Raw genomic sequence first — 12,870 nt, forward strand, 5'->3', positions numbered from 1 at the left:
CAGCATTACCAACACTTACACTGCTTATTGGGCTCTGAGAAGACTTTTTTAGGGGTAAATTAAAACTGAACAGCTGCACCGAACACTGAAAGCTGTAAAGAAACTTTATGGAACCACAGGACAATGGAGAGTGCCCCGCAGAAGTGATCCAAGAGGCGCTATTCAGCAGCTGGTGCCCGCCCATCAGAGAGGATGACTTTTCACAGCAATGCATAGCCAGGAGTCCTCTGTGCACAAAAGTACATTAGGAAGGAAATTTAAGGGCAAGTGTTTTTCCTTTGTTATTTTGTTCTTAAAGTTGGGTGGAGAAGAAAGCCCAGAGGCTAGTAGCACCACTATTAAAAACACAGATTGTGAATGTGAAAATTTGGCTCTCTTTTGATAGGGGACACTTTCATCCTTTCCTTTCCTGACGAAGGACAGGCAAAACATATTCGTCATCCCCTAACTTAGTACCCGGTATAAGTAAAGGATTCTGCCAGCACTGGCCTGAGGACTCTCCTAGTGCCCTAAGAAGGAACAATTCTTAGTGAAGGATGACAGTGTGATAGAAAAGGAGAAACTGGAAATCTGTCATGAAGTCCCAAAACACCCACACCATCACAGCCTCAGGGTAGTCAAGCTGTGACAATCTGAATGAATTAATTTCAACAGATTGAGTGAGACTAAGTGTCTCACAGAAACACACAGGGAAAAAAAAGCAATCACAAGTGGAAGAGACTTTAAAAAGCTACCTTAAAACAGATCCAAACTCAGCAAGATTCACAGTAAAAATGTTGGAGATGTATAACTGATGATGGAGATATTAGAGGTAGCATGGAGCCACGCCAAACACAAATTCTGGAAGAAGTACTCTAACTAGCTAATGCTATATTGAATACAGGGGAAGAGGAACACTTTTTCCTGCCTTGTCTATTGCTAAACTATTCCCTGGAAACCACATTTATAAACAACAAAGGACCAAATTATTCCATTTACTCTTCTTGTGTGCCAAACTCTATACAACACAACTGGAAATCCTCCAAGGTACCAGCTTTGCATGAATGGATTAGAGCAGTGACATGCCACAAGATCAATGAAAGGCTTGTACAGAAAGAAAAGACTTCACAGTTCTATTTTTTTTTTAAATGGTATTTATGGACAGACTTACAACTAACAACAAATTTGGCCAGATTTTCCAGGCCCTACACTTTGTGTACCCATTTACACCAACACAGAATGGGATGAAATGCTTCTGATTTAGTAGCATCCAACAGCACATAAGAGAAGCTTTAGTTTGAGACCCCTGGACTTCAGTTTACCTTAAGGCCAGTGGCAGTCCTCAAATCCTCCTAGTGGGCCAGCAGGCGCCTCCCTCAGGCAGGGCTCAGGGAAAAGGCAGCAGGGCTCTCCATGCTCCTCCACATCTCCCGGCTTGCCTACCACCCTGGCTGATTTAAACCCTCTCCCTCAGGGACCTATCGTACCACCTCTGGTAGCACACTGGGGATAAGTGGCTGCTAGCTCTGTGCTACTGCCAGCACGTCTCTATGGCCTAGGGAGATGTGTGCGGACCTATCCCATACATAAGGCAGTTTGGGGCAACTACCCCAAGCCTTACATTTTTTGCGGCAGCTACCCTAACCATCGTATGGATGGGATGGTCTCCCATACCCGGTTAGGCTGCAGGGCCCTCAGTGGGCTGGAGCTGGCAAAAGGGTTGGGGCCCCCTGCACTCACCGTGGCAGCAGGAGCCACAGAGAAGCAGAGCTAAGTAGCAGCCTGCTCCACTTCTCACTGCCACAGTGAAGCAGAGCGACTGGGCTGGCCTGGAAGAGGGAGGCAGAGCAGATGCTGCTGCAGAGTGAGTGCTAAGGATGTTAAATTTAGATTAATCAACTAATCAAATAGCCAATGTAAACAAGGGCCCCTCCGCCTACTGGCTCTTGCAACATTTCAAAGGTGGAAGCACCGCAAGGAGCGTGGGGCAAGTGGGGAACTCAAACAGTCCCCCACTGGCCCTGTGCTCCCCGCTTTTGAAATATACAAGAGCTGGGGTTTGTTACATTTCAAAGACAGGAGTGCCACCAGTTCCCCGCTGCGCCCCTGCCCCATCTCCTCACAGAAGTAACTAGTCAACTATCCAATAAGCATTTGCTTATCCAATAGCCAACTAGAGGCTTTCATCCCTAATGAGTGCAGGGCACCCAACCCCTACTAGGGATATTAGCAACTAGTTGACTATAGGATAAGCAAATGCTTATTGGATAGTTGAGTAGCCACTCGACTACAGGCAGTCCCCGGGTTACGCGGATCCGACTTATGTCGGATCCCTACTTACAAATGGGGTGAGGGAACCCCGCACTAGCTGCGCTCCCCCCCCCCCAGCAGACCGCCGAGACGCGCCGCGGCGGTCCCGCTGTCCGCATCTCCCTGGTCCGCTGAAGGAGGGGGGGCGCAGCTAGTGAGCCGCCCCTCCCCCCCCCAGCAGACCAGGCTTTTCTCGCCGCTGGTCAGTTTCAGCAGCGGCTGAATCAGGACGCCTGGGGTAGAGCAGCTGGGGGGCTGCCGGGTTGATCCAGTAGTGCTGAGGAGCGGCGCTGTGGGACCAACCCAGCAGCACCCCAGCTGCTCTGCCCCAGGCATCCCCAAGAGCAGCTGGGGTGCTGCCAGGTTGGTCCCGCCGCGCCAAGGGTCGGCGCTACCAGACCAACCCAGCAGCACTCCAGCTGCTCTGCCCCAGGCGTGTCTGATTCAGCCACCGCTGGTCAGTTTCAACACAGGCTGAATCTGGACGTCTGGGACAGAGCAGCTGGGGCGCTGCCGGTTTGGTCCCCGAGGTACGGCGCTGCGGGGACCAACCTGGCAGCACCCCAGCTGCTCTACCCCAGGTGTCCCCAAGTCAGCTGCTGCTGAAACTGATCAGCGACTGATTCCAGGAAGCCAGGGGCAAAGCAGCTCTGCCTCAGGCTTCCTTGAGTCAGCCGCTGGTCAGTTTCAGCAGCGGCTGAATCGGGGACACCTGGGGTACAATATGTACCAGTTCCAACTTACATACAAATTCAACTTAAGAACAAACCTACAGTCCCTATCTTGTATGTAACCCGGGGACTGCCTGTACTCACTTCCCACCCCGCTTGCTATCTCTATCAAAGATAGGCAGCGAAGGGAAGGAGCAAGAGCCAGTGTTGGGGGAAAACCAGCTTTAAGCTGCTTCCTCCCAATACCACCTCTGTGGGGCGCAGGAGAGGCAGATGCACAGTGGAGAAACGGCATGTGGTTCCCACTGCCAGCGCTTCTGCTTTTACATTACAAAAGCAGAAGTGCTGCAGGGAACACGGGGTGAGCAGGGATTCAAGCAGTTCCCGCCCACCCCGGGCTCTCTGCGGCACCCCCCACCTTGCTTCCTTCTCTGAGAGGCAGCAAGTGGGGAGATAAGAGCCAGTGCTGGGGGGCAGGGGAGCCGGCTTAAAAGCTCCAGCACCGTCTCCAGCATGCTGCCTGCCCCCCCCCTGCTGCCCCTGGTATCCAGAGATGGCCACAAACAGGGGCTTCTGCCTGAGCAGCTCCTGTCCCGTGGCTAGCCCTGGCTACTGCAAACAGGAGATGGTGCTGGAGTGGCCTTTGTTCATGGTGGCCAGGGCTGGCAGCCGAAAACAGAGGCTGCTGGGCTCAGAATGAACCGGACCGGGACTGAGCAGTCTTGGCTCATGCTGATTGCCGCACCACTGCATTTTAAGTGTAATAAGAGTCCAGTAGCTCTTACTACATTTAAAAGGCAGAGCAGCAGCGTGGGTGGCTTCTGAGCCAGCTCCTAGATCTATCTCCTCAGCAGCAGCACTTATCAATTAATCGTATAGTCGATACAAATTGTATACAATTAGACAGATAATCACATTTTAACATCCTTAACACCTGTGGTTGCTGAACCTACCCCCCCCCCCCATAATCCCCAAGGATGCGTCACTTGGGAGAGGGGACTTAAGGGAAGGGGTACAATGGGGGAGAGGGCAGGAAGAGGTGGGACAAGGGCAGAGCAGGGGCTGGACTTGGGGGAAAGGCATGGGGACACACCCACCCACCCCGGGCTGCAGAAACTCACACCAGCCCGTGTGTGCGCGTGCGCATCGGATTGTGGTACTGCTTGGGGTGCAGATGGCCTGTGAGTCACGAGTTTGAGGCTCCCTTTGAAGACTAAGGACAAGACAAACTGGTAGATATAGCATTGGGGTGGGCATTAATTTTTGCAGGGAGGCCACATTATGAATTTTGATAGACAGCTGTGGGCCACAACCTAGGAACAGCAGAAGGAGCAAGCGTCAGGTAGAAAGAAGTGGATCCCTCTAGGCCTGCGTGCCCTTGGCTGGGGGAGGGAGCCGCTAGCCACTTTGAATAGCAGATGACTTCATGCACTTCCCCACACCAAGTCCCCTTGCCTCCAGACCAAATGGAACTGTAGGGTGGACCACAGGCCAGATCGAACGGCCTGGCAGCCCACATCTGGCCTGCAGGCCCAATCTTGCCCACCTCTAATATAGCATGTTAGAGTTAGCATATTTCACCAAGCTGACATTTTCAACCCCCAATCTGTGAATAAATGGAATTATATTATTAGACATTACCATAGGATATTTTCAGATAACTACCACATATTTTAATAAAGCTGCATGAACTCTGCTACTTTATAAAGATCTGTAAATTTAAACTAATAAAAATATTGAGACAATAATTCCCGCAAAATGAAAGCTGAGAGCAGAATAGGCAATTTGCAATTATCATGCTTAATTCTGCTCAAAAGATCCCTGATGAAAAAGATGTCTCTCCAATTATAAAATTACCAGCAATGTATAGGCTACACTGTGCAAAATCATATATTGAAAGCAGCAAGAGATAAAGATAAATTGAAATATAGATCATGTATTTTCTCCAAATTATACCTCCAGCCTGACTAAGAACAACATAAATGTATCTTCAGCTTTAAAAAAAAAAAAAAAAAAAAAAAGACACCTTATGAGTCAGGCATCTCACCAGATATTTTTTTTTAATAAGTCCAGGTAGCCTTCAACTTAGTTATAACAACACATGTACAGTTCTAGAACACCTGAAAAAGCAACAAATTGCATTCAGCAAACAAAAGGAAGAGAACACAAGAAACTATGAAAGATTTTGCTTTGAGAATCCTGAAATACACTGCCATGGCTCTGCTCTCAAACCAGTGTATATTGAGGTCAATGGAGTTGTGAAATAGAGTTGAGGGAAAATGGGCTCTAAGTCCCTGGCCTTATTATTTATATATGTAGTCTTTCCCTCTATCATCATTATCTGACCCATGTACATGTTACAACCACTTCTGAATTAGGACTTATATAATATTAAGTCTGTTCCTGGAAATCAATCATGAATATTTTTTCATATTCTTTTCACAGGCTTTGAGTATGTATTCAGGAAATGGAAGTCTTGGGAGATGCTCCACCTCCCAGAGGGACACAAGGAACATGTGGACTTGACTCTGGATATTAACTTCCATCCCCACACTGCTTTTTTTTTTTTATTTATAGCCTTTATTCAAGAAAATGTGTTGTTTCCTTTAATTAAGTTTTCTTCCCTACCACATATGGTTGCTGAAGGACAATACATACATATATATTCCATAAAAGAATAAAAAGCATGCCTTATATCTGCATGCTACCCCCCATGGATTGGCTATAATCAAAATCTTTACAGAAGAAAATACTGTTTATATTTACAATTTACATGCATTTTGGCAACAATCAGTCCCTCTTGAGCACTCAGAGAGTGAATAGTGTTTTCACAATTCACATGGTATTTTGAATTCACGGAATATTTTGTGAATTTAGTTATTTTTGCATTTTTTATGCTAGTCTCTATTTTGGGGAATACTGGATCTAGGATGCTTTCACTGCTCTTTTGGGAGACCTGAATGATTAATATTCTAAAAGAGTGATTCTTGGATCAGGATCCAGCAGACCATGGCACTCTCACAAGGGTCCAGTGACTTCAATAAAGCTCCCCCTGCTGGGAGTCAGACTTTGATCCTGTAACTAAGTCCACAAGAGAGCTACTATACCAGGGGTGGCCAACCCGTTAGAGACGAAGAGCCAAAATAGTGGTAGACAGTGTGCAAAGAGCCACGTACCGGGGTGGATGGGGAGGAGAGTTGTTGAGAGAAAAAAAACCCACACTGCACCAGGGAAAAATAGGTGCTGGTACACCATCCCGGAGCATACCATCACAAAAAAAGCACTGGGAAGGTGAGAGGTGCGCAAGCTCTGGGAGGGAATTTGGGTGCAGGAGGAAGTAGAGAAGAGGATGCTGGCTCAGGGAGGGGGCTCCTGGCTGGAGAGGGTTGAGGTCAGGGGGAGGGTTGGGTCCTGAGCAAGCCATAGGCTTGTGGCTGCAAGGGTGCAGAAGTTTGGGCTGAGGTGCATGAGGGGCTCAGGGCAGGGAGGCTGGTAATATGATGGGCTCAAGACACAGATTTGCAGTGTGTCGATGATGCAGGAGTGTTGTGGCAGAAGACTGGGGATGTGGAGGTATAGGAATTTGGGGATGAGAGAGGCTCAGGACAGGGGGTTCCAGTGTATGATAGGCTTAGGTTTGGGGTCTGGGAAGGTGCAGGAGTTTATGATGCTGCAGCCAGATGGGGGCTTGGCCCCAATTGGGGGCTTGTTGGCCGGGCTTCATTTTTAAATAAAATATTATCTCAAACACAAAACGTTTCAGCATTGTCTTTATTTATGAGATGGGTGGGGAACCTGCTTTGAGTCAGGGGTCACTGACCCACAGAAAAGTCAGTCAGGGCCACACAAGTGAGATGCAACCCCCCTCCCACAAGTCTCACAGGCCCCAACTGTGCTGCTGGGGGCAGGGTGCGGGGGTAGGGTACTCGAGGGGGGGGGGTGTCTGGCCAGAGGCAGGGGACAGAGACAGCTGGGACAAGTACCTGGGGATCCTGGGTCTCAGGAAGCGAGCTGGCTGCTCTTCCCTCTCCCACAGACACCCCCTGCTGTAACCCATTCCACCTCCCCTTCCCCAGAGCCAGGCACACCCCCCCCAACCCAATCCCCCTCTCCCAGAGCCAGGCACACACACCCCTAAATCCAATACCCCTCCCCAACCTAATTCTCGGGTCATGGAGCTGCTGCTACAGCCACACGCGTCTCCCTCCAGGCACTGAGGTGTGGGCGCTGAGCGGCCAGCCTTGAGACATGCTGCCTGGTGCGCGCATATACCCCTCCCTGAACCCAATCACCTTCCCTTCTCCCAGACTAGAACCAGGGGCGCACGCACACACACCACCCTAACCTATTCTCGGGTCCCGGAGCTGCAGCTACAGACATGCATCTCCCTCCAAGTGACGCACATGCACTGAGCGGCCAGCACGCCGTGCACACCCTCTCCCCCCCCCCAACCTTGTGCTTGGGTCCCAGAGCCAGAACCATGCCGCCACTGCTACCACCACGAGCATCCGGGACACCATGTGCAACCCCCATCCCCTCCCCTCCCCTTTTCCAGAGCCAGGCATCTCCCCCTTCCCCTCCCCCAGCTCTAACCTAATTCCCCTCCCCCACTAACCTTATGCCTAGGTCCTGAAGCCGCTGGTACCGCCGCCACACCCCGACCCCTCACCGCTGCCTGCGCTCACCAGCCAGCTGCTCCCACATGCAGGCTGGGACGCAGTGTGCGACCCAGCCTGCACGTGCAGGATATGATGTAGTTCACTGGGGGCCATGAGCTTAACGGCACGGGCCACAAGCAAGCATGCGGCTCACAGCAGCCCGGCCATGAGAGCAGCTGACCTGAGTAGTTCCAGGTTCCATCGCAGTTCCATCAGGAGCCACAATTTTTTTCTTTGCGAGCCGCATGCAGCTCGCAAGCCGCAGGTTGGCCACCCCTGTAATATACAGTCACAATGCAAGTCTGTGCCAGTTCTCAAAATGACTGAGATAAGGGCAGGGATGGGCAATAATTTTTGACAGGGGGACATGCCAAGATTTTGGAAAGTGGTCGAGGGCCACACTCTTCCATGACATTAATGGAGGAGAGGCGGGGTCTGGGATGGAGGTCGGGTGTAGAAGGGAGCTTAGAGTAAGGGGCTGGGGTGCAGGAGAGAGACTGGAGTCTGGGAGGGAGTTTGGGTGAAGGAAGCAGTTGTGACCTAGGGGAGTGGACTGGAGTGCAGAGGTTTGGGATGTGACCTAAGGTAGGAGGGTATTGTGATCGGAGGCAGGAGATTGGGGTGCCAGATCTGGGGTGGGGTGTGGGTGTCAGAGGGGAACAGAGGGTTTGGGTAAGTTGAGTAGGGGAACAGAGTGTTAGAGCAGGAAAGGGCTGAGGTGCCAGAAGCAGGCTGTGGCCAAGAGACTTACCTGCCAGATGCCAAACTAGTCTGCCTGCCTGCAGAGCTTAAAACATTTCACTGCCAGCCTGCTTGCCTGCCATGTGCTTCATTGAATAAATGAGCTGAGAAGAGGGGGCATGGTTCTTCTTGGCTGCCTGTTATTCTGCTGGGGGCAGAGTAGCTCCTGAAACTTCCCCCCTCCCCTCCAATTTTAAAACAGAAACGGAGGCCAGCAGCCACATTTCTGCATGGCACACAGGGCTGCGGGGCAAGCAGGGGAGCCTGCCTGAGGCGCCCCACTTTGAGGGCCAGATCTGGTGGCTTGGCAGACCAGATCTGGTCCACAGGCCGTATTTTGCCCAGGCCTGAACTAGGGTATTAAAATGCATTTAAGTGAGTGTGTAACCACTGAAAATTTCAGCAATCACACGTAGGGCGGTTATCCGCTCCCCAGAGGCAGGTGTGTGTTGGGACCTGGCATTTAAGCTGGCTCTCCATGCACACCAGCTCCCACCTGCCCTCCGTCAACTGCTACTTCTGCTACATAGGCAAGAGCATGAGGCAGCAGGTGGCTCCCTGGCAGCAAACCGGGAGCCAGCTTTTGAGCAAGCTTGCTACAAGTACCAGGAGCCCGCGTGTAACCATGTACACGGTTACACTTTCGCATCCCTCGTAGCAACCCCAGAATCTTTCAATCTTTGCCTGAAACCACTGGTGTGAAAAAAGAGGGGAGAGTGGGGTGCTGCAGCACTCCCAGGTATTAGGCATCCCAGCTCCACACCCCTCCTGCAAAGGGTCCTGGCTGCTGTTCCCATGCCCTTGTGGAACCCTCACTTAACTCCTGCCCCTCACCCCCCCCCCCCCCCCACTCACACACACCGCTAGCCTGCCTATCTCCTACACCCTGCTCAGCTCTGGGGCCCCAGCCAGCTGCTGATCTTATGCCTGGGGCTCTGCCTCCAGGCCCCACATGTGGGATCCCAGCTGCTGACCCCAGCTCATGGGGGTGGAGGGGAGTGGGGTGCAGACAGAGGTAAGGGGATGTGCAGCTGAGCATCCCCACTCCAAAAAAACAAACAAACAAACAAAAAAAAAAAAAAACCTGTTACAGCGCCACTGCCTAAAACTTAGAATCTTTGCCCTAACACAGCAATAGAGCTGGCAGAGGTGGACAAGCCTATGCATAAAGTCTGCAACTATAAACGAGGATAAGGGGAGCAATCATTTTAGCATGCAGGGATTTTAAAAAACAAAACTCCAAACAATGGTCATACAAACAAAATATATTGAAACCTAGTTTTCAATGTTTGTTGAAGTTTTTGAAGTGTCTAGAAGATAACCAATGATAATAAAGATTCCAGAAGACTGGAAAAAGGCAAATATAGTGCCCATCTATAAAAAGGGAAATAAGAATAGCCCAGGAAACTACAAACTAGTCACTTTAACTTCTGTGCCTGGGAAGATAATGGAGCAAGTAATTAAGGAATTCATCTGCAAACATCCGGAAGACAATAAGGTGAGAGTTAACAGCCAGCATGGATTTGTAAAGGACAAATCATGTCAAACAGATCAGATGGTTTTCTTTGATAGGATCAAGCCTTGTGGTATGGGAGAAGTAGTAGATGTGGTATACCTAGACTAGTAAGACATTTGATATGGTTTTGCATGACTGTCTTATTAATAAACTAGGGAAATACAACCTAGATGGGGCTACTATAATGTGGGAGCATAACTGGCTAGATAATAACTACTCTGAGAATGGTTATCGGGTCACAATCATACTGGAAGGGCATAAGTAGGGTTCCACATGGATCTGTTTTGGGATCTGTTCTATTCAATATCCTCATCAACTTAGATGATGGCATAGAAAGTACTATTATTAAGTTTGCAGATGATAGCTGGGAGAGGTTACAAGTGCTTTGGAGGATAGGGTCATAATTCAAAATGATCGGAACAAACTGGAGAAATGGTCTGAGGTAAATAGGATGATGTTTAATAAGGACAAATGCAAATTAATCCATTTAGGAAGGAACAATCAGTTTCACTCATATAGAATGGGAAGCGACTGTCTAGGAAGGAACACTGAAGAAAGAGATCTAAGGGTCATAGTGGACCACAAGCTAAATATGAGTCAACAGTGTGACATTGTTTTGGGGGGGGGGGGGGACGGGGACCAACCACAAACATGATTCCGGAATACATTAACAGGAGTATTGTGAGCAAGACATGAGAAGTCATTCTTCCACTCTACTCTATGCTGATTAGGCCCGCGCTGATGGTGTCCAGTTCTGGGCACCACATTTCAAGAAAGATATGGAGAAACTGGAGAAGGTCCAGAGAAGAGTAACAAACTTGATTAAAGGCCTAGAAAACATGAGCTATGTGGGAAGACTGAAAGATCTAGGCTTGTTCAGTTTAGAAGAGAAGACTAAGAGAGACATGACAGTAGCTTTCAAATGTCTAAAAGGGTGTTACAAAGAGGAGGAAGAAAAATTGTTCTCCTTGGCTTCTGATGATAGGACAAGAAGCAATGGACTTACACTGCATCAAGGGAGGTTTAGGTTGGACATTAGCAAAAACTTTGTCAGGATGTTTAAACACTGGAATAAATTGCCTAGGGAGGCTGTGGAACCTTCATCTCTGGAGATATTTAGGATAGACACCTATCAGGGATGAGCTAGGCGGTGCTTGGTCCTGCCCTGAGGGTAGGGGACTGGACTTGATCTCTCAAGGTCCCTTTCAGTTCTAGTGTTCTTATGATTCCATGTATTCTATGGTAAAGATACTTTTACATTACACATTTAATCTCAATGAGTTTTGCAAATTATGTAGTATTTTCATACAAGAGCTACACCAGTAAGCTGCAACATCATGGATTTGGGAACAGAAATTACTTAGGATGCTTCAGGAAGGATGTGCACAGGCAAATGTTGGCTAAAAGGCACAGGAGCAAACACCAAGTCTCACAATACAAAGCCAAGAGGAGCATAGCTTCCATGAAGAGCAAAGACCTTCTTTTAAGATATTTTCAGAAAGACATATCTGAAGGATGTAAACATCAAACAGACTAATTATTTAGTGGAAGAAAGTTGTGTAACCAAGAGTAACTAGATTTAAGTGTGTGAGGGGAAACCTGGGCTAAATAAAAGGAAAAACCCCCTTCAAGATAGTACAAGCTAGCAGGTTATGGAACAGAGTTCAAGGGAAGTAGAAGTTTCATCATGAGAGAGATTTTAAATCCGACTTGACAAAGCAAATCTAATACATGTGAACCCAGTAACAATCTGGTACCGGCAAGAACTTATTTTTGGACTCAATGTATTGAATTCTAAGGGCTCCCCTGACACGGTGAGGTCGGAACCTGAGGCCTAGGATGCCCCTCCCTGCCCACTAGGCTTAGCCCTCACCCAGGGCGATGGGCACATACGAACCCTCCCAGAACAGCCCCGCGCGGCTGTCGCCCCCAGGGCCCTGCCGCCCGCGCGGCTTCCACAGCAGCAGCCGGCTGCGCCCACACGCTGCCAGCCTGCCTCCCATTTCCGAGCCCCCCGGTGCACAACGCAGCCACCAGCCGCGCTGCTCCCACTCTGCGGGGCAGGGGCCGCTCCCCCCGCCCCCAGGCCGTACCCCTTCCGCTGGCCGCAGGGGCCGGGCTGATCCCCGTTCATCCCGCGAGCCGCGCCGCCGCCGCTGCTACTCCCACAGACACGCTGGGCTCTTTGGCGCCAAAGCAGGAGGGGCGGGGCCATGGGGCCTCGCTTCCTCCCCGCCCCCCACCGCGCGTGACCACGCCCAACCGTTCGCCCCCGGAGAGCGCGCGGAGCTGCGGCAGTGAGGGCGGCGGCCGGGCGGAAGGAGCGCAGGGCAGAGCCTGGGGGCTCCCAGCATGCCCCACCCCAGCTCTGCTAGCGGCCCGGACCGCAGGGCATGCTGGGAGCCAGTCCCCGGGGACAGCTGTTCAGCGCGGGGGGCTCCCGCTGCTGGCCCCTGGCCCCCGGGCAGTGGTGGGCAGCCTAGGCGAGTGAAGGGGCCTCCTGCGTCTCAGTGGGCAGCAAGATGAGGGCAGGGGGGACAGAGCGAGACAGCCACAGCTGCTTTGCGGTCCTGGCCGAGCAGAGCTAAGGGGCGTGGGAAGCAAATCGAGACAATCTCCCTGCTAGGGTAGTTCTGGTAACTTGCATGGCCTGCGCATTGAACCGGAGCAGCACTTAGCTTTACTGCAGAGAAGGCGCACACCTCTTACAGTCATTGCTGTGTGCAATCAGCAAGCGTGCACCTCACTTCACGCGCCCTCCCTTTAAGTGCGTGTCTCTGTAGTATAGGTTGAAGTCTTGCACTCCCTGGTCCAACAACATCTGGTAGGACCACAGATGGTGCTAGACCAGAGAACTCCGGCCACAGAGGTTCAGAGCGGCTGGGAGCAGAACTGGTCTGGTCTGTAGCAGGCTTCAGGAGCAGTGACCTGTGAGTAGAGAACCCCAGGAGCAGCTGTTGCCCATCCCTGGCTGTGTGCCCAGCAGCAGCTGCTT

The 12,870-nt window shown here is 50.7% G+C and overlaps 1 protein-coding gene across 2 annotated transcripts in view; it reads right to left on the reverse strand.

Moving 5' to 3' along the window:
* The window catches only part of DCTD (dCMP deaminase), a 32,556-nt gene extending 20,346 nt beyond the window's left edge, over positions 1-12,210 (reverse strand). The window contains exons 1-2 of one of the 2 annotated variants that reach the window (XM_075930271.1): positions 11,969-12,210; positions 7,800-7,894 (exon numbers count right to left, since the gene is read on the reverse strand). In XM_075930271.1, coding sequence (XP_075786386.1) covers positions 7,800-7,831 — 32 coding nt within the window. In that variant the 5' untranslated portion in view covers positions 7,832-7,894; positions 11,969-12,210. The remainder of the gene's footprint in view (positions 1-7,799; positions 7,895-11,968) is intronic. The other variant, XM_075930270.1, reaches the window with a different exon arrangement.
* Between the last annotated feature and the right edge of the window lie 660 nt (positions 12,211-12,870).

The sequence above is a fragment of the Pelodiscus sinensis genome, chromosome 5 (genome assembly GCF_049634645.1).
Source record: "Pelodiscus sinensis isolate JC-2024 chromosome 5, ASM4963464v1, whole genome shotgun sequence".
Classification (NCBI taxonomy): Eukaryota; Metazoa; Chordata; order Testudines; family Trionychidae; genus Pelodiscus; species Pelodiscus sinensis.